The 24,158-nt window shown below is 54.8% G+C and overlaps 1 protein-coding gene across 1 annotated transcript in view; it reads right to left on the bottom strand.

The window, feature by feature from the left end:
• Positions 1–15,025: 15,025 nt before the first annotated feature.
• The window catches only part of CPNE7 (copine 7), a 29,766-nt gene continuing 20,633 nt past the window's right edge, over positions 15,026–24,158 (bottom strand). Inside the window, exons 10-15 of the mRNA XM_056862892.1 lie at positions 22,839–22,972; positions 20,483–20,537; positions 18,340–18,391; positions 17,646–17,779; positions 16,185–16,421; positions 15,026–15,166 (exon numbers count right to left, since the gene is read on the bottom strand). Coding sequence (XP_056718870.1) covers positions 15,029–15,166; positions 16,185–16,421; positions 17,646–17,779; positions 18,340–18,391; positions 20,483–20,537; positions 22,839–22,972 — 750 coding nt within the window. The 3' untranslated portion in view covers positions 15,026–15,028. The remainder of the gene's footprint in view (positions 15,167–16,184; positions 16,422–17,645; positions 17,780–18,339; positions 18,392–20,482; positions 20,538–22,838; positions 22,973–24,158) is intronic.

Here is a 24,158-nt window from a genome sequence, read left to right as displayed (position 1 = left end):
ATCTGCTCACATTGTGCACCTGTGAGGCCATGCGCTGTGGTGCTGCTGAATACTAGTACCTGCCCAACAACATCTATGTTTTGATAGCCCAGTGTCACACCTCCATTCCTGGGCCGCCTCCTTTCTTGTGGCGACAGGTCAGTGGAACTTCTGACTGGCGCTGAGGCAGGGACGGGGTCCGCCTGGTAGAAAGCAAACATGCCCAGACGCTCTTTGACTGCTGCCCATTTGACTGGCAGGCCGCCTTCTTCCCTCCAGCTGCCCAAGGCTCGTTTCTGTGATTCTCTCCTCGGGAGGCCAAGGAGGTCTTCAAAGCCCCGTTACCAGGGACACAAGCCTGGTGTTCGAAGGGGAGTCTTTTCCTGCTGAATGACAACTGGGCACGGCCAGGGATGGCTCTGCCACCGTGGCCTTCCTCCTGAGCACCCACCACCCTGGTTCTGCTGCCGTGGCATCCTTTTCTTTCCAGCTCTTCTCTCTCTTGCAATTCTCATTCATTTCCATGCAGCTTCCCATTGGTTTGGGCCCTAAGCTTGCTTTTTGACAACTTGTGGACTTTGAGGGGTCTACTACAAACCGCTGGGTTTTTGGGTGGGGGAGGGGGCTCCTCTTGGGTGTCCAGCAGCCATGCGTTCCTTTCAAGCGGGCCCTGGACATGCATTTCCATCCGCGGAATCAATCCAGTGATGTTCCAAACATGGAAGCTCCCCGGGGATCTGCTCTGGATAAGGCTGGCCTCTGATCTTCTGGAGGGGGCCTGCGTTTGCTTTCAAGCGCTGCTCCACCTGGGCCTGAAGCCTCTGCCTGCCCGGTGTGGCTGCTCCCTGGCGTGGCTGTGCGCCTTGGGGCTGTAGTGTGGGCGGCTGGAAGGGCTTTGGGGTTAAGTGTCTCTAATGAGGCGGGCCGGATGCCGTAGGGTGGCTGGTGCAACTCCACAGTGTTGTCTTTCCCTGGGCTCCTTCGCCGTGGGGTAAACTGGGTCACAGGAGGCTGAGTGAAATCCTGGTTAGCTGGCTTGTTGAACCTGAGTGTGCAAAATTACAGTCCTAGCACACAGACCCAGTGTGGGAGTCTCTGCTAAGTCGCTCACTTGCAAGATGTGGGCGGGGGGGGGGGGAGACCAACCCAGGCTGAAAGGTTTGCTGGAGCTCCTGTCAGCTGATCGATGCTCTTTTTGACTTTGGCTGCCGGATGCAACAAACTGAAACCAGCCATGAAAGTGGGCTGGTGCACAGTTGCAGTGCTGCCTCACACTGATGAGATGTGCAAAACAAAAGCTGGCTCTCATAAACAACTGAATCCCAAAACTGAAGCTGATGCAAAGGATGCATCTAGTGGGAGAGGGGGAGGTTTGCAATGAAGGTTGCCAGCCTCCAGGTGGGGCCTGGAGATCTCCTGGAATTTCAACTGATCTCCAGACTACAGAGACCAATTCCCTGGAGAAAATGGCTACTTTGGAAGGTGGTCTGAAAGGCCTTATACCCCACTGAGGTCCCTCCCCTCCGTCCAGCCTCCAGCCCCAAATCTTCAGGAATTTCCCACCGTAGAGTTGGCAACCTTACCAATTGCTCTCATGAGGTGGTGGTGATGGTGGAGAGAAATGGTGGGGGGGGGGGAAACCCAGCTGCAAGAGTAGTGGTCCCTCCAGGGTTGCCAACCTCCAGGTGGTGGCTGGAGATCTGCTATCACAACTGATCTCCAGGCGACAGAGATCATCCCCCCTGGAGAAAATGGCCACTTTGGAAGATGAGTATGGCAACATGTCCCATCGAAGTCCCTCCCCTCCCCAAACCCCGCCCTCCTCCGGTCCCCCCCCCCAAATTTCCCAACCCGCAGCTGGCGACCCTCCCGGGTCTCGCCTCTTATTCGGACCACCGACTGCCACGTCCCAAAGCAGCGAGCGACCTTCGGCCTGGCCCAGAGCCTCCTTCGGGCTGGGAGGGGCGCCCCAAAGCAACCAGGGGAGGGGAGGGGAGGGGGAGGACTCCGCCCTGTTTCCATCTCTCCCCCCCCCCCCCGCTCTTTGCGGTTCTTTTCAACGTTTCAGCGGGGTCGGGTCCCACCTTGTCCCACCGAACCGCAGGCGCGGGTCCCTGGGGCTGCTTGCGAAAGACTCCGGGGGCAGCGGGCAGCCAAGACCCCCCCCCAATCAGGCAGGCCCACGCGGCCCTTCCGCAGCAGCAGGGGGGTCTGGCTCCCCTCCGGCCGGCGGAGGTTTAGATCTAGGCACGGATGGCTTCTGGCATGGACAATTCTACGTTGCGTGTTCTAGAGTCGCCAAACCAGACAATCTCTGTATCTGCACGGACAATGGGACCACAAAAAATATTGTATCCCCACAAGCATTGTGAAATTAAACGTCTTAGAAACGTGCACTTTCTCTTTTCTTTCTTTCCCATTTAACCAGACTGGGCCACAGCAACGCGTGGCCGGGTACCGCTAGGGAAATGGGTTGGGGTTCGGGTTCGGGCTGGCCCCTGCCTGCCCCGGGAGGGCGCGCCGGAGGCTTTTCTGACAAAAGGACGTCGGTTCCCCTCGCGGCGATCATTTTGCGCTCGGTCGGGGGCGCGAGGAGCCTTTGGCTGCAGAGCCGTTGGACGCGGGGGCGGCCCCCTCCCCCGTCTGCGCCTCCGAGGAGGGTCTCCGAAGAAGGCCGGGAGCCCCAGCCCGGAGGGGTGTGGGTCTGTGTTGTTGTTGTTGTTGTTGTTGTTGTTGTTAGTTGCCCAAACTTTCCGTCCGCGGCAGCCTTGCAAACCCAGCCGGGGGCGCCAGGGGGCAGCAGCGTCGCCGGCCGCTCCTTCGACCGCAGCCCCGGAGCTGGAGGCGGCGCCGGGTCCGGCTGGCTCGAGAGGGGGATTTGGGGGATGGAGCCCGGGGGGCGGGGGGGAAGGGGAAGGACCCTAGCGGGGAGTCGTGCCGTACAGCCCACCCTCCAAAGCAGCCGTGTTCCCCGGGAGAGACCGGAGGTCTGTGTCGTTTGGAGCTCAGTTGTGATCCCGGGAGACTGGAGGCTGGCAACCCTACGGTGCCCCTCTCTCCTACCATTTGAAAGCCAGGTGCTTAAAGAACGCGAAGGGATCCTGAACTGTGGATTGGCCCCTTCTGCTGAGAGGGGAGAATCCCCAGTAAACACCACTGACTGGTGTGTAGTTGTGTGTGTGGATTTAAACCACACTTGAAAAGGCTGAGCTGCCCCAAGGTGGCTGGTGTCTGTCCTCTGGCAGAGGTGCAGCTGTTCCTCACGGGCAGACCCCTTTCCAGTGCTTCCACCATGGGAGTCCACAACTATTTCTGAACACACACCCCCCGCTCTGCATCTGGCCTCAACTGCCCCTGAATTGCCTCCTCTGGACTCCTCCTCCTCTACCTGCTCAACCCCCCCTTCCATGTCTCTCCATCCTCCCCAGTTGACTTTCTGCAATTTGGCACCTGCTGTGCCCACTCCTAGCCCACCCCCTATAATCACAGGCTGTGCCAGTCAGCTGTGCAGTCAATCCTGCTTGCCCTCTGGGGCACCAAAAGGGGGTGATGCCCTGCCCACACAGAACAGGCATCCGTCTCACCTGTATGCCCACACACACACACCAGGTAGGGGGCGACTGCCAATGAGCACCTTGAGAGTTTGCCTAAATGTGGCAGCTCAGCAGCTCTGCCCCCCCCCTCGTGACTTCACATCTTGCACGTGTGTGTGTGTGTGGGGGGGAGAGATGCCTCTGGCAGAGTTGAATTTGCACCCATCCCTGCAATATGGGAAGCAACAGAGCCTGTGAGCATGCACGGAATGTGTTCTGTCCTCTCCAGGGCTACCAACAGGATTTTCTGGAATGGTACTCAGAAGAAGAAGAGTCGTTTTTTATATGCCGACTTTCTCTACCACTTAAGGCAGAATCAAACCGGCTTACAATCACCTTCTCTTCCCCTCCCCACAACAGACTCCCGGTGAGGTGAGTGAGGCTGAGACAACGTGACTGGCCCAAGGTCACCCAGCTGGCTTCGTGTGTAGCAATGGGAAAACAAATCCAGTTCACCAGATTCGCCTCCACTGCTCATGTGGAGGAGGATGTCAGGCCTCTTCGCTGTATCAGAAACAGTTTCGTTTCTCACAGACTTTTGCTCCATTCCTGCCTTTGGGTTTTTGTGCTCTGCTTTCCTGTGAGACCATTAAAGTCATCTCTTTTGAACTGCTTCGTTTCCTGGTGTGACTCTGTGGTTTTCTGGGGAACAAGTGCTCACAGAGGAGCGGAGAACTGAACCCGGTTCTCCAGATCACACTCCACTGTCACCATGTCTTTGGTGCTCAGGCCTGGCTCCATGACTTTCACAGGCAAAATTGGTTGGTTAACCCAGTGAGTTTCCTACCTACCCTTCTCTACCCCACCACTGACAATTAGCCCCACTGATATGGAATTAAGAGGCAAAGCTTGATGCTAGGAAACTCCGAGCCCCGGTGCCTCTCTCTCCCCTGCATAGAGATGCAACTAGGGGGTTCTTTGGGAGTGCTGGGTGATTTTGTGGGCTGTTCTCCCCCCTGGTGCCCTACAGGGACCACAGGCCACCTGGAGAGGAATCAGCACCTCTGCCTCTTGCTTGAGGTTGCTCAGTACCGGTCAGTCCAGTTCACTGAAGCAAAACGGAGCTATGTTTCTGCAAAGAAAATTGCGGCAGGGTTTATTTCCACTGGTGCACCAAACTCTACAACCCCCACCCGGCGTACGATTCCCTGGCATCCTGAGGGGGGCAAGTGGGTGAGTAGTAAACTGCTTTTTAAAATCTGGAGATGGTTCTTCTAACATCTGTGGACAGGATAGGGCAAGAAACCCGGACCACAAGGAGGCAGAAGCCCCTCACTGCAGAATGGTTCTCAAGGTGTAAGCTGGACAGTTGCCGGGAGGAAGGGCTCCTGGACTGCTGACTGCAGCGGGTGTACAAGCCCCACAGAGGACACCTGCCCGGAGACACCGAGGCCTTTGCACGCTGCAGTATCTGCACATGAATGCCCACACGGGCCTGTGAAATCCCACCCGGTCCTGCTCTCCCCCTGCCCAGGACAGGAAGGCATTAAAAAATGATGGTGACAAAGTGCAGCCAATGTTAAATATTCATCCCAGTGATTGAATTAAACATCCCTGCTTTCCTGATGGCAGCAAAGTGGTTGCCGCCACCCCAGGGAGTCCGTCCTGCCTCTCACCGGTGCCGAGCGTCAGTCTTCCTAGTCCGCCTAGGTGGCTTCTGCTTGTGCCGGCACGGGAGAAAGTGGGGCACCAGTCACACACCCCGTAAGAAGGGGCAGCAGCGCCACTCAAGAGGAGGCTTTGTCTGTATTTGCGAGTGACAGACGCTGAGGCTCCGATCCTCTGCAAGAAAAAGTGGATGTTGAGCTCTTCATTGTCTGTCCTGGAGAAGTCCTTCATCCCCAGTCGTTGGGGGACAGGGCAGGGAGGGACGCTCTGTGGTGACACAGTGGTGAAGGAATGTAATCTGCACATGCTCAGGGAAGGGCCAGCTCAACTAATCTTCCTGTCCCAAGTGGCAAGATGGGGATGTCCTCCCCCTTGCTGCTGTCTAGCCCTGATACCACATGGCCAGTCTTGGAGTCAGGTGGCCTGGGCAGGAGGGGTGGGGGTGTCTCCTCCTGTGCACCCCCGCCCCACATCTCCACAGAGGGCTGCAGAGGGTCTCTCCAGCTGGCTCATAGCATGTGTGTGCGTGCACACGTGTGTCCCTCCTGTGCCACTACTCGACTGCAGGAGGACCCTGGAGCCTGCCTGGGATCTGGTCTGGGAGGCTGCGACAGGTGCCAGCTGTGCCTATTGCGCCCTCTGACGTGGCGCTCCCTGCCGACGGCTTGGGTGACTTGGGCGGTGAACCAGCCCTGGCTCTGTTCCCCTGCGTGTCTCCCGGGGCTGAGCCCCAGTGGGCTGCTGCACGAGTGGGTCTTCCTTTGTCTCCTACCCAGTCTGGATGCTTCCGGTCTTGGGTCAGCTGAGGAGACAAAATGAACTGTGTGGCTGAGGCTGGGATACAAAGGTGTGAGTCTTGAATGAGGTGTGTCCTGAGTCTCTTGTTTATTAGAGACACAATAAAAGCAACATCAAGTGACACTGTTTGAAATGACATCCCTGATCAGCAGATCAGCCGCAACAGGGCGAGGGGGGCAGAAACCTCTGCCAGCCTGGCAGAGCCCAAAAGCAAAAACTCCAGACCTAGCTGAGAAAGGCTCCCCCCCCACCGCACACACACACAAACCCACTGAAAAGGAAGCTGTTTGCTGCTGACTTTTTAAAACAAACAATGGAGCCACTTGGGCGGGCCTTTTTGGAGGGGTTGGCTGTGCTGCCCTGAACACTTCTCTGTTTGTTGCCCCTCTCTCAGGACACGCTGGTCAAATCCCCTTCTGATGCCTTCTATGGGGTGGGATCCTTCCGCTCTCAGGATCGGCCGGGTCTAATCTGGAGGGCAGTGACTCCCCAGGGTCGCAAGTCTTCCACATCACTTGCTACCAGATACCTTTAAATGGAGATGGAACCTGAGACCTTCTACCTGCCAGGCACACACTTTTTGTGGCTCTAAGTGAGCAAGCCTTGGAGTTACACTGAGTGCTTGTACAGCCTTCGTCTACCTTGGCATGGCACGGCAACCCGCCTTTCCTGCAAACCTACGATGGAGCAAGTAGTGAAGCCCGGGGCCTGGCGGGTGCCACCCCTGGGCGTTTGTCTCACAGCTGTGCTGGTGGACCTGTGCCACATCGGGTCTTTCCCTCACCCCTCCCAATGGCATGAGGTCCACGGACAGGCACAAATTGCTATTTTTGGTCCTGGTAACATGCAAATTTGCAGTTTGTCCAAATGACTCCACTCTCTGTGCAAAAAGGAGTCTGGTTTCACCCAGAAGAGCCCCAGGACTGAGCTCCCAGAATCAGAGTGAAGGGGGTTTGCTGCTGATGTGCTGGGGGAGGTTTGGGGAGAGGGCTGATGGGGGGGGTACGCAGCACTACCAGTGTACCCGGCAATCATTTTCGCTCCCCGCCTTAATCACTCTCTGCAATTAGCAATGTTTTGTGTCTCTCCGAAAGCAGCTGGCTTCTGCTGTGGCTGGACTCTCAATGCGGCTCCGGCCACCTCAGCGCTTTGCCAGAGAGGCTGCCGTTCCGGAGGCCACGTGCCGCCATGGCTGGGAGGAGGAGGAGGACACTCCTTCATGGGGGACGGGGGCTGGCAGGCAGGAGAGCTGGCAACGAAGCTCCCACACGCCAAGCCAGCTTGCCCCCGTGGCCGGCTGAAGCAACTTGGGAGGGTGACCCTCTACATTGGTCACTTCCCGTGGGCCTCTGGCCATGCACAGAGCACCTTCCACACTACACTGGCAAGTGACGGCACCCGCGGATTGCTTTCAGGCTGATCTGTGGGGGAGTTGCAGTGGTTCCGTTGCAAGTTTGTTAGATTGCGTTGTGGTGTCCAAATGCTCTGTGTGGTCTCCAGGCCAAGAGGGCCGGCCCACTTCGTGCCGGGCCCCTAAATCTCTGTGGTTGTGGCTCTCCTGCCCTACACGCTGCTCTGCCATATACTGCCCTGTGGAGGACCAGCTGGCTGTGGGTCTGGCATCACTTGGGCCCCCCGGGATCTCAGCCCCATCTTCTGTGGGAGCTGTTCTCGGCCAGCCTCCTGTTCCTTGGATCGGCAGAGTGACTTTGCCTGGCAGGACTGTTGGATGGTGAGGCCAAATGCAGGTGACAGCGGCCCTTCTCAGAGACCAACAGACTCTGCCAAGGCCACGCAATGAGAGCATGGCGGATGCAGGTCTTGGGAGATGGTGCTTAGGGGTGGGAGGGGGCAGAAGGGATGGAGGCTTATCTTCACACAGAAGGCCTTCTGTGCTCTTCCAAGTGTGCAGGTCAATGGCAGCCAGAATCCTGCACTGGCCAGTTGTCCTGGATGGGAGAGATGGTGCTGCTCCTTGGGCCTACCTGCAAAGATGGGGGGGGGTGTCTGAAAAGGGGCTGGCCCAGTGCCCCCAGCTTCCCACACCCCTCCTTTTCTTTTGGGCTGTGGGCAAACATCACCATGGGTCTTCCTGTGAGGAGAACCCATGCTCTGGCGGTGCCCTCTCTGCCTATCTGCCTTCACCCCTGTCTCTTTGGAACCAGGAGAGTGCTGATAGGCCCTTGGGCTCATTAGCCAAGGATGTGTGGGCAAAGCGATGCCCTTGGCAGAGTCATCGGGGCTAAGGGACTCGGTCCTTAAGGCTAAACAAATGTGGTAGGTGTTTGTGCGTGCGCTATATTAGCATGGTGCAGCAGCAAAACCAGAGACACGAACACAAAAGAGATGACTTCGAAGGTCTAAATCTCCATTTTGCTGTGTGCGTGTGGTGGAACATTTCAGCGTGTGCTTCTGTCCACGGCAGCAGGCTTAATCCATTGCTTCAAAAGTGGCTCTTATGGATGAGGATGAGGGTGGAGAGACTTTTCTAGGGGGGTCCTCTGAGCTGAAAACCAATCTCAGCTCCAGGCGGGACCTGCTGCTGATCTTGCCGCTCGATGCAACGGCACTCGGCAGGAGCCCTTTTCTCCAAGCTGCGTTGGTGGTCTCCACAGCCGGGCCCAGCCAAGTGCCCTGGGGGGGGGGGCAGGTTCCGGTCTACAGGCGCACACCCCGAGCTGCTTGCCGCAGTGCGGAGCTGCCAGGGCTGCCGCATTAAGCCGACCTCTTGATGTACTTGACTCTCCTCTCTGCTTCCTGCCCTGCCTGACCTTCCTTTTGTGGTTTGGCAGGTCTGGCGAGCTTCCTTTCTCTGTGGGCGCAAACCAGGAGCTCCTGCAGCCCCGGCTCAATCCCTGCCAGCACATCTCATAGAAGCTCGGTGCAAAAAACCACCTTGCCGCCCACTGCCTTTCTGCACCAACTGGGGGCCCTTTTGGCACCCATCTTTTGCCTGAAACACGGGTCTGTGCTTTTGCTCCAAAAAGGAGCTCACCTAGAAGTCCTGATGTTCTGGTGAGGAACGCAGGCTCAGTGGCTTTGGGGAGGAGGCGCACAGAAGGCTGGGCATGGACAAGTCTTCGGGAAGGTGAATGTGTGATGGTATAAGAGAGGGAGGGCAACGGCCTGGCCCAGGAAAAGCAGCGGCTTAAGCGAGGCTTATCAACATGAAGAGTAGGCAAACACCCCAAGGGCTAACTGGCCAAAGAGACTGGGACAACCGGCCAGGGAGACAGGAAGGAGATACTGAAGGGCCTGCAGCCCTACTGCCCTTTTTCAAGGAAACCCGAGCTTGCCGTACAGGCCATGCGTGTCTGCCCCTCCACCATGAGCCAAAGGCAAGCTTGGCTCTCACTCAGGGGCTTGTCCTTTTGAGTTTCTCCATTTGAGGACAGAGAAGGTGGCCCAGGGAAGGAGACAGACATGAAGCCCCTCGGTTTCTTCTCTCCATGTTCAGCATGAAGGAACTGCAGCCTGTGAAGAGAGAGGTGACCCCGCTGGGCTACACGAGCCCCTCACGCAGGGGTGGCATTGCAGGAGATCACGGGAGGAAAAGGAGCCAGCTCCGCTCCAGCGAGGCGGCCTGTCCTGCGGAGCTGGAGAGCTCCGAGGGAGTCTCCGATTCCTTCTTCCTTAAGAAACATCTGCTTCAAGCAGAGGGACAGGCTGCAGCGTGAAATTCATCAGGCACGGGAGTTTCTATGGCGACGTCTATTATCCCTCTTTATAGGGAGATGAATCAGGAGCTATAAATAAGAAATCTGTAGCAGATTGATCGGGTGGTGGTGGTTGTGGCTGGGGCAAAATGGATGGTGGGGAGTTTCTGCAAGCAGAAGATTCCTTGATCGGTTCCCTCCAATCTTAGAGACGGCCCAGTGGATGGGGAGATGGGCAGTCTGGCAGGAGGGGGCAAGCAGGAAAGCATGTGTTAATGACAGGTTGTGTTTCCTGAGCCAGGTCGGCACAGGTTTGGTTGGCCAGTATGGTGTCCAGAGACCCAGTGTGGTGCAGTAGTTATAAGCGCCAGGGTAGAATTTGGGAGACCCGGGTTTGAATCCCCACTCTGCTGTGGAAGCTTGCTGGGTGACCTTGGGCCCGTCACTCTCTCTCCGCCTCGCCTACCTTGCCAGAATCCACCTTGTGAGAATTATGCTGCTTTGAGCTCCTTGGAGGAAAGGCAGAAGTAAAAACGTGTTAGAGTGTAAATATCTACGGCTGCATGCCTATTCAAACAGCGATGGGTCTCTAGCAAGGGTCTTGGTCCATGTGAGGCTTGTGGGGTCCTGCTGTTGTTGTCTGACTGACTGTTAACAGAGTCAGACCAGCTCTGGCCCCTTTGCCTGGGTCGACTGTGAAGAGAAGAAGAGGAAGAGGAAGAGTTGGCTTTTATGTGCCAACTTTCTCTACCACTTATGGGAGACTCAAACCGGTTTACAATCACCTTCCCTTCCCCTCCCCACAACAGACACCCTGTGAGGTAGGTGGGGCTGAGAGAGCTGTGACTAGCCCAAGGTCACCCAGCTGGCTTCGTGTGTAGGAGTGGGGAAACCAAACCGGTTCACCAGATTAGCCTCCGCCGCTCATGTGGAGGAGGAGTGGGGAATCAAACCTGGTTGTCCAGATCAGAGTCCAGGCAGCTTCTTGTGCAGAGGGCAGAGGGATGGAGAATACCGAGAGGCCGTCTGACGACTGTGCCAGATCTGGTCATCCTTGTGCTGGAAACAAAGGCCGGTGTTCTCCCGAGCATAAACCAACCGTGAACAGTAGAGAGGTGAAGTGTGAGATAACCTTGTTTGCTATGTGGAAACCCCTGATCTGTAGGCTGCCTGGCACTTGTTTTCTCTGCCCCCCCCCCCGTGGTTCCTCCCTGTTTTGCCTTCCTATTAGCCTCTGAAGAGACCTGTGGGCCCTCTGTGCGTGTGGCACTGAGTGTGTGCTGCATCCGCAGAGCCTCTCCTTGGTGCAAACGGCATGCATTCCCTGGTGAACACCCCTGTCCTGCTGAGCCGGGCCAGCTCCCAGGAAGCAGCTTGCAAGCGCCGCGAAGGGGCTGGCTGGGAGTTCAGTGCGGTGGCTGGGGAAGGATCCGAGTGCAGCTGCTTCGCTGGGGACGCGGGTTCACGTGAGCCCTTCCGCTGCAGCAGGTGCTTTCCCATCAAACTTCATCCTTGTCAGCATGAATGCATCTCGCTTCAAGCCCCATTTATTGTTAGAACAATTTGAGCAATTATCCCGACAGTCAGAAATAATCACTTTGTCTCTGTTGAATGGAGCTGTTTGTAGCGAAAGCGCGTTGCATTCGTCGGGAGGGTCAGGCGGGGGAGTGCGGGGACTGTGCCGGCACAGGAGATCCAACGCTGACTGGTTTGCAAGGGGTCTGGACCTCTGGCTTGCCTGCCCCGTGCTTCCTTGGGTGGGGGGGCACCATTAGTCTTTGTTTCCCCCACCGCTATATGGTTGCTGTGTCTACAAATTTATGTCCTCCCCAAGACTATCAGAGCAGGAGGTGGACGGTGTGCCCTGGTTTCCTGTGCTTCCAGTGGTATTTGGATGCCCCCCCCCCCCGGGAAGACAAAATGCTGCTCTAGATAGGCTTTTTACACTGATTCTGATGTTCTCATCAGGTGATACGGAACGGCTTATCTTTCTGATGATCTAAACGAAGGGACCAATCCAACATGAGGTTCTTTGTCATTTTCCACAGGTGGTGTGATCCAGATGGAATTCCCAAGCATTATTTGTGATCAGGAACCGGAAGGAATTTAGTAACTTACTGACAGACAGCATCTGGATTTTACATTTCAGCTGAACATGAAGAAGACAAAAGTAATGACTACTGGGGAATTACTTGACATTAAGGTGGACGACGAGAGAATTGAAATTGTTCAAGGCTTTCTAATCCTTGGCACATTTCTTTCCTATTTTTGCTAAAAAAAATAAAAAAAACCTCTCAGACTGGTCTCCAGCCAGGCAGGACAGTTTCTTTTGAGGGGCAGAGAGCAAGATCTACATAGATGGGCCAGGCTTACAAACATCTTCCTCCCCAGCTGGGCCAGCCTAGATCCACACGATCAGACAAGTGATGGCCAAATCAGTCATTCGGTCTGCCTGGGATCCAGTGGAAGCTCACAGGTGGCTGGGCCCCCACTGGGTTCCCACTCCAAATGCCCTCTTCCATGCACTTAGTTAAGAAGCCCTCTTTTCCTTCCGGGTATCCTGATGCAGGGAGCACAGGGTGGGTGTCTGGGGGACAGCCTCGATAGCTGTAGAGTGGGTTACTCAGACTTTTGTACGTCAGGCAACTAGGCAAGCATGGGTTTTTGTGCATGTGTGCATTGCAACTGAACCCTGGCCCCACAGAAAATAGTGCAGACGTCTAAAGATAAACAAATCCTGCTTTCCCCAGCACTGGAAGCTGGAGAGCCTGGTGCTCAGGGTCCTGAGCAGTGGCGAGAATGAGAACAGCCTCTGTCTGCTCCTGTTGCAGGACTTCCCATGAACACATGAAGCTGCCATACTGAATCAGACCCCCCCCCCCTTGGTCCATCAAAGTCAGTATTGTCTACTCAAACCATTTTATCCTATGCATGTTGTCAGATGAACCTGAAATAAAAGGAAAGGTCTACTCAGACCGGCAGCGGCTCTCCAGGGTCTCAGGCAGGGGTCTTTCACATCACCTCCTTGTCTAGTCCCTTTAACTGGAGATGCCAGGGATTGAACCTGGGACCTTCTGCATGCCAAGCAGATGCTCTACCACTGAGCCACAGCCCCTCCTCAACACAGGGACGCCTGGCAAGGAAGCCGGCTGCAAAGGCAGCGCAGCAGGGATGCCTTTTGCCTCTCTCCAGCCTTTGGAAGTGATGAATGCTTGTGAAAGAGACTATGGCTGGAGCCCCCCCACCCCCGTGACTAGACCGCTGCTGCTCATCTCTTGTCAGGATTGCCGGCATCAAGCCTGACAGCTCTCCCAGTAAATGCGCCCCTCCTTCTATCCATGTGGCGTGCGCGCGACAGAAAGTGCAGCGGCAGGGTTCTTTTTGTAGTAGAGAAACATACGAATTAGGTTAGACCCACAAAAAGCAGCAGCCCAGGTCCATGCAGGACACCCGGTGCAACGCTGCACACAGGCCACGTGTGATCCAGCCACATTCATTCCTCTGCAATGGGCACAAGATTCCAGGCAGTGAATCTTTTCTGCTAACCCTTTAGCCAACTACAGTTTGCAGAATTAGCATAACCCTTGGATCTTCTGAGGATAAAAGACCCCCCGCGTGGATGCTTTCACCCTGACCGCTGGGAGGGGGAGAAGCCCCTCAAGAGGTGCATCCCAGTGTGGTCAGTGAGAACATAAGAACATAAGAAAAGCCCATCAGACCAAGGTCCATCAAGTCCAGCAGTCTGTTCACACAGTGGCCAACCAGGTGCCTCTAGGAAGCCCACAAACAAGACGACTGCAGCAGCACCATCCTGCTTGTGTCTCACAGCACCTAATATATGCGGCATGCTCTTCTGATACTAGAGAGAATAGGTATGCATCATGACCAGTATCCATTTTGACTAGCAGCCATGAATACCCCTCTCCTTCATGAACTTGTCCACTCCCCTCTTAAAGCCCTCCAAGTTGGCAGCCATCACCACATCCTGGGGCAGGGAGTTCCACCATTTAACTATGTGTTGCGTGAAGAAGTATTTCCTTTTATCAGTTTTGAATCTCTCCCGCTCCAGCTTCAGCAGATGACCCCGTGAGCACCGGCGTTGCTTGCACTCTTCCATCTGGTGAACTGGCCCCAATTCACTCTTTGATATTTCTACATGGCAGAGCTCAGCTGGCCCCATCAAGAAGGTCCCAAAGCCCAGAGGGAGAAACATAAACCTCCTTTATTCGGCCGCCTCTCCGAGTACATCAAGAACAGCAGATTTGTCATGCAAACCTCAGGCAAACGACAACATCACAGTGAAAAGAGAGGGCCACGGACCACCGGGAGGGAGGGAGAGGTGGAGCCAGACACGAGGCCCCCCCAGGAGCCCAGCGAGCTTCATGCACAGGGTGGGACAGCGGGAGGAACAGAAGGGCCAGAGCGACAGGTCTGGGACCCTCTTGAGCAGTGGGCTTGGCTGGGCACCCCCCCCCCCGGGAAGCCAAGCCGGCAGCTCTGCCTCCCCTTGGCTGTTCTGCACAGCAAGGGAACGGGGCGGGATTCCAGTGGGTCACTTGCTTGTGAGGATCAAAGTGGGTTGGGAACCTTTCCCAGGGCAAACGACGCAGACATTTGCACAGCTGGGCAATGGGCCATGAGCCTGGCCCCCTGGTCCTTTCATCTCCAACTGATAAGGGGGCCCTTGGCAGTATCCTGGCAACAAGGTGCGCCAGCAAAGATCTTGGGCATGTTTGCGGGGGGGGGGGATCCTCCACTATGGGTGACACTGCCTTCGAACCCCACCCCTCTTGAGACATTGCCTCCTCCTTTCCCAGTTTTTAATTCATTCATTTACTCCTCCTCTTCCTACCAGCCTCTTCTCAGAAGTAAAGGAGGCTTGCAAGATCCCTCCATACTACTTTTTCCAGGATGTTAATAAAAAGGCCTCTTCCTTCTGCTCTCTGGGTGCCAGAGAGCAAGGCCAGGATTGCCTGGATCCCTACGCGTGAGTGGCTGATTGCCCTGCCACCCACCGGCCAGCCTCACAGCCTTCTTTCTCTCACCTTGGAGCCACTGGGGTGATGCCTCTATGCTTTGGCAGGCTCCTCTGTTCCCCTGGGAAGGGTGGGCATCTTGGGGCTCCCTCCCTGCCAGCCAGCTCTGGGGTCTGGAGCCACCGAGAAGGGGCATGCGAAAGACATTGGGGTGTGTACGAATGGCCACATGGTCCTGTTATGCCCAGGGGTTCTTCTCTGGGGTTGGCTGTCGATTGTCCCTGGAGGGGCCATCCTTTCCCACCAGCCTTGCATTTCGAGCCATGGTTTTGGTGCATTCTCTCTCCTTGCTTCAAGGGGGGAAAGATCTGGCAGATGAAGGGGAAGACAGGAGGTGTGCCCGGAGCCGGGGCCCTCGTCACTGGGGTGAGTTCAGGGTGGAGTCCAGCGTGCTTCCCCTGGTGCAGCGGGGCGGGAGGGCCTTGTAGCTGTAATATTCCACCACCTGCTTGGGCACCTCTGCCAGGACACACTTGGCCAAAGCTGTAGGAGATGCCTGCAAGACAAGGGGGCGGTTAGTGGGTCTCTCTTCTTCTTCCCAGGGAGCTTTCCCCTAAGCCCACCCTTTTTTCATCTGGGGTCCTGGAACCTCAGGGGGTTATTTGGTTTTATGTGTTTAGAAGATTTCCAGAGACCTGCTTAATGGGAAGACTGGGACCTGGCAACCCTAGGATCAGAGCCACTGAGTCCCCTCCTGGGCCTGTGGCCTGAATTGGTCCCTTAGAGGGAGGGCCCTTGTGCCACAGGACACCCTGGGTCCTGCCTGGTGGTCTCTGGACAGCCATGTGGGGTCACCCCCAAAGCCCCCCCCCCCATCACTTTCTTCAGCTTGTCCCAGGCTTTTTGCACTGCGGAGCATCCAAAGTAGCTCAACCCAACAGGCCTGGGATGAGGGCCAGCTGTTTAGCCCGGAGAGTCTGGCTCAACTCCAGTGCCTCTGACTTGGGTCTCTGTCGCCTGGTTGTCTGAAGAGAAAACGGAGAATCAAGGTCTCCAGAGGGTGGGACTTCTTCCCTGCTCTCAGCATGGACTGATTAAAATATTTATGGCCTGCATTTCTCTGGGGGTCCCAGGCAGTTAACAAGAGGCCAAGAGGCACAATACCACCAGGAGAAATAATGCCAACATACAAACAGCCCAAAAGGAAGCCCAGGGAAACACCGTGGGGTACAGGTTCTATTTGATCCTCTGCTGGACTGAAAAAAACAACAAAGTGGTGGTTTGTTGGTTTTCAAGGGGAGGAAACGCCACCAGCAGAAACGGATGGGCCACGGCCAGCCTGGGGAGCTCTGTGAAGTGTTGGTCCAAGTAACCCTTAGGGGGAAACTGCAGCTCCTGCCTGGCTTATGAGTAGCAGGGTTGGCTGTGAGGAACGTGTGCATGTGTGTGCACTATTGAGTGCATAACGCATTCCTGGATCCTCCGGGTTTTCTGCAGGAAAGGAGCAGGCGCAGGCCTGCCCTTCCAAGACGGGAGAGCCGGCTAGCAGGAGCCTGCATCATGGGATAACTTACGTTCTTGAACTCCCGGAAGGGGACAAACTGGACAATGTCCCGCAGGACGGGCTCGCCCTTGGGGGAACGCAGGATGCCGTCGTCCCCATCCAAGATCTGCATGTCGGTGAAGTCCGCGTTGCCCACACCCACGATGATGATGGACATGGGCAAGTAGGAGGCCCGGACGATGGCCTCCCGCGTGTCCGCCATGTCGGTCACCACCCCGTCGGTGAGGATGAGCAGGATGAAATATTGCTGTGGAGACATGTGGAGGGAAGAGGGGTCAGTTGAGGGTCTCCGGCAGCATCTCTGGGACGCTGCTCCTCCAGGGACCGCCTCCCTGTCCTCCAAACGCCTGCCTCTTCACCGTGTGTTGCTCTGTCTGCTGGACACAGAGGCTGCCGGCTCCCCCGTCCCAGCCATGCCTGCAGAGCGCCACAAGGTTCATGCAGCCGGGACCAGAGCTCCAGCAGCTGCAGGGGCCAGCAAGTTAATGGGGCCAAAAGTGGCCCCCGAACACAGTGAGCCAGAGAGGGGGCAGCTTGTCTAGCAACTGATGAGTAGTAGAAGAAGAAGAGTTGGGTTTTTATATGCCGACTTTCTCTACCACTTAAGGAAGAATCAAACCGGCTTACAATCACCTTCCCTTCCCCTCCCCACAACAGACACCCTGTGAGGTAGGTGGGGCTGAGAGAGCTCTAAGAGAGCTGTGACTAGCCCAAGGTCACCCTGCTGGCTTCATGTGGAGGAGCAGGGAAACAAATCCAGTTCACCAGATTAGCCTCCGCCGCTCATGTGGAGGAGTGGGGAATCAAACCCGGTTCTCCAGATCAGAATCCACCGCTCTTAACCACTACACCATTGCAATGGGCCATAAACTTCCTGTGAACACCCCACGTGCCACTGAAAAGAGGCTGTACCATGGCCACACAACCCGGAGGTCCAGAGGGCACACGATTTTCAGTGTCCCAGCAAAAGCCCTGCCGGAGCAGACACAGAAGAAGGATCTGCTCCATCGTCACCCCACCTCCGGCCCACCCTTGCCTCTTGCTCCCTGGACCCAGGATGCCACCTTCTCGACCCAGAGCAGGGCACACAAGTCCCTGGCATGCCACTGGACACCCCCCACCCCCCGGGCATCTCTGAATTGCAGAGACGCATTAGAGGCCCTGTCATTTACTTCCAAGGCTTGGCGACAGCAAAGCTTTCAGCCGCTTAATGAGCAGAGAGTTGACGAGATCCCAGAAGAAGTAAAACCTGGCACGTCCCTCAAGCCCTGAGCGCCCGGACTGCGTAAATAATGAAAGGGGGTTTAATTGAAGTCCCCGGATTTGGTCCAGCACGTGAACGCCTCCTCAAGCGGGGCGAGGAAGAGAGACTCAGCCCCTGTGCCTCGCACCCTTCGCAGGAGATGCCTTGCAGAGGACAATGCGGAGAGCCCCTTGCCGGCCTTTCTCCCCCTGCCGCTGGCTCACTCACCGATGCCTCCTTGGTCTTCTCTTCCTCTGCCGCCACCTTGGCCACTTTGGAGATAATGGGGGCCACGTTGGTCGGCCCATACAGCTGGATTTTGGGCAAGCAGTTTTGATAGCATTCCACCACGCCCTGGATTTCTAGCAAGGGGATGGGAAGGAGACAAGCAAAACAATTTCCACAGCGGGGCCCCTGTATTAGGCAGCCTCCATCGGTGTGCCAAGGCAGGGGCTGGCAGTCTGTGTTGCCCCAGCGGAGAGAGGAAAACCCCAGTATGAGTTAGATGGATTCATGGAGGGCTGGTCTATCAGTGGTTACTAGCCATGGTGACTGAAGAGAACCTCCACGTTCAGAGGCAGTCAACCTCTGATTCCCAGTGCCAGGAGGCAACATCAGGGCAAGGCCTCGGCCTCTGTGCCCTGCTTGTTGGTCTTCCGGGGCAACTGACTGGCCGCTGCGTGAGAAAAGATGCTGGTCTGATCCAGCAGGGCTCTTCTGCTGTCCTGCGGTTCTTTATTGGGAGGGGGCAGGGCATGCCCTTCCTCCTGCGTTCAATAGAAACAGCCCAAGCCAGCCTGGAGGGCTGGGCTGGGAAAGCCCCACAGCGCCCCGAGGCCGAGTGATGTGCGGGGTGGGGTTGCTTGGCAGGGCGGGGCAGCAGGGAGGGCAGCATTTGCAACAATCCTGGTCAATTCCTTACCTTCACACTCATCGTCTTCTGGGTTGAAATTAATGGCAAAATCGTGGGAGACCTGGCCAGCAAGACAAAAGGACATCCGGTGAGCTTTCCTGTGGGTGCAAGACAGGGGCTTCCCTGCTACGGCCCCACAGTCCGAGTTCAGGAATGCTCAGCAGGGGGCAGGGCAGTTGCTACAGCAGGAGGTCCCGGGGCTCAAATCTGCCTTCCAGTTGCACCCTCCTATCGAGGAGCCCGGAGTCCTCAGCCTACATAAGCGGAGGATGTCAGGGGTGAGGAAAGGGCCCTCTGCCCATGCCCAAAGGCAACCTTTTGTCTCTGCTGTCACTTCATGTGTTTCAAAGCTGTGACTTGGCTTGACAAAGGCTCAAGCTGAAGATGCGAGATTGGCAGCTGCCCCAGGCAAGCCACGTCCCCATGAACCACTTTCCTAGTTCCCCTTTGCCTCCAGACTGCTTCTCTCTCCTGCTCCCGTCCCGATCTGGTCTAGCCCCAAAGGACACCCAGAAATCCTCCACTCTCCCTGGCCTTGCTACCTGTAGTAGCAGGAGCCGCTTGGAGGGGACTGGGGGGGGGGGGGGTCCTCCAAGTCCCACCTTCCCAGTAAGCGAGGGAAGGGGAGGCTTTCCTGCCGCAGTGTGTGAGGGGGGTGGGTGGGCTGCTGGCGCTGCCGTGTTCAGAGCTGTCAGCTACTCAGAGAGATGCTCAGTTGTCAGCAAAGAGGGCAGAGAGGGAAGCGTGGTGCAAGGGGCTGGGGAGAGACAGGAGCCAATAATGGGTGCTCGGTGGTGGTGGTTACAGAGCTAGTCTCTGAGTTGGAGACCCCCAGTTCCTCCCACTCCCCCGAACCTACACTCAGGACTCCGCTTGAACCAGGGGGGCTTGGCAGGTGCAAGCCCAGCCCAGATGCCAACACCCAAGTCTGACTTTGGAACCCTTTCCCAAAATCTCTCTGTTATGGATGAGGCATCTTTTTGGGGGGGGGGGTGGGGAGGGGGAAGAGATTTGGGCTCTGCTATTTTATTTCGGTCCCAACTGAAAATTCTTTTAACTATTGTGATAAGCTGCCACGAGGAAAGGCAGGATATGAATGTTTTAATAAATAAATAATGCATTATCAATAAGCGGGGAGGACAAATACATGGGGGGGGGAATGGCGGCGGCGAGAGAGCGGAGCTCAGTTTTCAGGCCCCCCCTCCTCTGCCCAGGTTCCGTTCTGATGCTGTAGTTAAAAAGAGGATTTCAAGTAGCAGATGTCAGACAGACCTTGGCCTCAGATTGTAATCAGAATTTGCATTTTTATAGACCTCTCGTGTTCAAAGCACTTTGCATATATTATCTTGTTGTAATCCTTATGACCACTACCCCCTGGTAAGGTAGGCCATTGAGAGAAAATGGCCGGCCACCTGGTGAGTTTATAACTGAGGCAAGCGCCAAATAGGTCGCTTTAAGTATTAATATATTGAGCACATTTCTCTCTGCTTTTCTGTTCTGGAAGCAAACCTGTGCTGCTTGACCACAATAATTACAAGAAAAAAATATCGTAAAAGGAAGACTGCCACCCTGGAGGGTCCGCTGCCTTTGCCCCCCCCCCCCGTTCCTGCCTCAGTCTCAGAGACCAAGAGCAGCCGGGAGGGCACCTGTCGTTAGCTGGCACAGGACTCTGTTGGGTGGGCGGAAGGCCACGCATGTACACGCTGCCAGGCTAAGCCCCAGTGAAGCCCTGCCTGGAGGCCTAGTGGGAGGGGCAGCCCCACCAGAGCTAGGGTTGCCAACTGCCAGGTAGTAGCAGGAGATCTCCTAATTCAACTGATCTCCAGCCGATAGTGATCAGATCACCTGGAGGAAAATAGCCACTTTGGCAATTGGGCTCTATGGCATTGAAGTCCCTCCCCTCCCCAAACCCCCCCTCTTCAGGCTCTGCCCCCAAAATCTCCCACCGGTTGCGAAGAGGGACCTGGCAACCCTAACCAGAGCCCAGCTCCGTGGCGAGCAGACACAGAGGACGGGGGGCCCAAGTCGTGACTCCCAGTCACAGGGTCTCTGTGTGGGTCAAAGCCTTGTCCCTACACGTGCACACTTTGTGGCCCCTCTTGCACCAATTCCTCCCCCTCTCCGTCCCATTCCTGTGAGGTCCTGGACTTACCTCATAGTTTGGTGGGATCCTGGCTCCAAAGCCTAAGGCCGAGAATTTCTTGTCACTGTGGGGAGGCAGGATTCCAGGTCAGAACGTGTGCCGGAGGAGCCTTTTTGTTTGCACCCTAAACAGCACCCCTCTGGCAGAGAAAACAGCCCCCTCCCCCAGCACTGTGGTCCTCATCTGAATTGACCCATGCCGCATTCCTGGGAGCTCATTGCGCACTAAACTCGCGGTCTGCATGTGGTTGAGGGAACCTGGTGGAGGGGCATGCAAGGAAAAGGTACAGTAACTTGTCCTTATACCCTACACAGTCAAAGGGGCCAAAGGTAAGTGCTCCTTCCCTGGAGGTTTTTAAGCAGAGGCTAGATGGCCATCTGTGAGCAATGCTGATCCTATTACCTTAGGCAGTTCATGAGAGGGACGGCATCTTGGCCATCTTCTGGGAATGGAGTAGGGGTCACTGGGGGTGTTGGGGGGGGAGGTAGTTGTGAAATGCCTGCATTATGCAGGGGTTGGACTAGATGACCCTGGTGGTCCCTTCCAACTCTATGATTCTAAGTCTAGGGTTGTCAGCTTGTGGTTGGGAAATTCCTGGAGATTTTGGGGGGTAGATTCAGGGTAGGATGGGGTTTGGGGAGGGGACCTCCCCTAACCCAGAGGTGCATGGGGAGAGGTGGATGGTCTCAGCAGTTTGCCAGCCTCCCAGTGGGGCCTGGAGATCTTCCGGAATTAGGCTAAAGGACTGGATGAACTTATCTAACTTGCGTTTGTTAGATCTTGAAGGTTTTAACAATATAAGTGGATGGCATGGCTATTTGTGGTATGGTAAAATTAAGATACAAGCATCATTTCGTAACCATATAATCAGGTCCTCCTTATTTCATACTTGGATGAGATATAAACATATTCTTGAACCAGTAACACTGATGTGGATATCACCTCAATAAATGTTGACATTACGCCCACTTAGATTGGACAAATTTATCACCTACCAAGAGTTAATTAACTGGGAAGGAAAAAAAAGCTCACTAAAAGACTTTCAGTTACTTAAAGACGATTTACAATGGCTTCAATATTATCAAATTAAATCAGTATTTACACAAGATATGAAGAATGGATTCTCTAAAGAGAAATCGCCTTTTCACAGGATGTTATTAGATAATAACACTCAACTGATTTCTAAAATGTATAATCTTCTTTTAACAATTTATTGTGAGCAGGAAATAATTAAACCAACAATGATTAACTGGGCTCAAACTGTGGGACATGATATTGCTTTAAATAAATGGGAAAGATTATGGGTGAAAGACCTGAAAGGAATAAATCAATTCGAGAAAATATATATAAAATGATGTATAGATGGCATTTAACACCTAAGAAGATTGCAAGGATTTATAAAGTGACATCCCCTAAATGTTGGAAATGTAATAAAGAAGTTGGTTCTTTTTATCATATGTGGTGAACTTGTGACAAAGCTAAGGATTTTTGGGATATGATTTATAATGAATTAAGACTAATAGTACAAAAAAAATACCCAAAACACCAGAAATGATGCTATTAAGCATGATACCTGATGACTTGTTAATACAAAGGACTTTTTTGATCTATGCGACAACAGCTGCAAGATTGCTCTATGCAGCAAAATGGAAAGGGGCAGACACTCCTGGGAAAGAAGACTGGATTATGAAAATGTTTGAACTGGTGGAAATGGCAAAACTTACAGCTACTTTAAACCAAAAGGACAATGTTCAATTTATGGGGGAATGGGAGGCTTGGATGAAATATTGTGAATATGAACTAGGACTGGGAAAAATGGAAGAGTACCTTTTAATCTGATCTGGATGACATTGCTAATATAAAGAAGTGTAATTAATTATATTAACAGAATATTGTGATTGAAATTTAACTGAGATATAAGAGTAATTAAGATCAGACCATATCACGATGGGATAGAATACTTTATTAAGAGGTGGACGGAGGTGATGGGGAAGTCAACAAATTTTCCTTTGTTTTTATTTTATTTTATTAAGTACTTAAATAACTATAACAACATTACTTATGATTTAATTTTCTATATTACTTTTATTGTTTGTTAACATGGAAAATTTATATCATAAAAACCAATAAAATTTTCAAAAAAAAAAAAAAGAGATCTTCTGGAATTACAGCTGATCTCCAGGTGACAGAAATCGGTTCCCCTAGAGAAAATGGCTGCTTTGGAGAGCAGGCTCTAGGCATAATGCCCTGCTGAGGCCCCTCCCCTCTCCAAACCCCATCCTCCCCAGGCTCCCCCCCAAAAATCTCTAGGAATTTACCAACCTGGAGCTGGCAACTGCAAAAGGTGCCCCACCCACTCACTCACCTGTCGTAGTCCTGGCAAATCTCCCCCACGGCTACCAGGGCTTTCAGGTATTCGTTGGGCTGGTAAGGGTTAATGTAGTGGAGGGAGCAGCTGTTTCGGGGGTCCCCGTTGGAGGCGGTGAAGTCGATGGCCACCTGGGGAGGGAACGGCCAGAAGTCCCATCAGCACAGCACAGTGGACAGGGTGGGGAGGTCTCTGCCCCACTGAGCGGAGAGTGCCCCAGAGACTCCCCGGCCAGCTCTGGAGTTTGAGCCTCATGACGCACTCACCTATGAAAGCTGGGGAGCCACTTTTGGGGCAGGACCCCCATTTTGAGAGCCCCAGCTTCAGGGAGTGTGCCTTTTTTGCTTAGGAGGAAAAGGCAGCTGAGGAGGCTCCCAAGAGCCATCACGAGGGCCCCAGATGATTCCCCCCCCATTGACTGCAACGGAGAAGCAGCAGGTTTCAGGCCCAAGGGGGGGGCCTCTACACATGGCTCTCCTCCTCTGTCCATGCTGCCTTGTTTCTGCAGCGCCACAGCCCCTGCTCTTTCAGCGTTTCTTCTTGCAAAGGACCTCAGCTGCCAGTTTCCTCTTCACTTGCAGTGAGAAAGGCAGCTGAAACGCATGAACTGAACCGGAAGCAACCGTTTGCGCAGCCCCAGACTCTGGAATACTGAGGAGGGAATCCATCCGAACCCAGAAGCACAAGAGGGGCAGGCCAGTGGCCCGGGAGTGGCCGGCATCGCTCTGTCTTCCCCTGGTGATCCCTCCCTTCCTGGGTGGAGCCCCTCTCAGGATTTTACTCTCACAACAGCCCTGTGAAGTAGGTGGGAAGTAGAGAGAAGGAGTGGCAGGCCAAAGATCACGTGCAGAGCATCATAGCTGGGAAGGGACTGGAACACAGGTCTCGTCCCCTAAAGGTCACCACTACCCCACCCTGGCATTCTGCACAGAGCAGCGGTGTCTTCCCACCCACCAAGGCCCCCTGATGCCCCCTCCGACTGTCATCCTTGCCAGATCTGCAGAGGCGCATCCCAGGAGCCTTGAAAGAGGCTCCTTGGCCCCTCTGGCAGAGAGCCAAGCAAACTGTTTGGCAGCTTAGCCATGGGAAAGGGCTCCTGGGCTAGCAAGAACAGGCAGCCGTTGGTCACTCTCTTCTGTTCCTCTCCCCTTGCGAAGTAGCTGGACGCATCCTGGCACATCCCGAGACTTGGCCTGCGATCTGGGACTTGACATGATGCTGGAGACACCCACAGGGAGGTGGCGCACCATCTTCCGGCATGTTGCCTTTGAGCAGCACCAGCTGCACCCTGTGCCCCCAGCCAGCCCCACTGTCTCT

Source organism: Euleptes europaea, chromosome 17 (assembly GCF_029931775.1).
Source record: "Euleptes europaea isolate rEulEur1 chromosome 17, rEulEur1.hap1, whole genome shotgun sequence".
Classification (NCBI taxonomy): domain Eukaryota; kingdom Metazoa; phylum Chordata; class Lepidosauria; order Squamata; family Sphaerodactylidae; genus Euleptes; species Euleptes europaea.
This window is presented reverse-complemented; position numbering and strand designations above follow the sequence as displayed.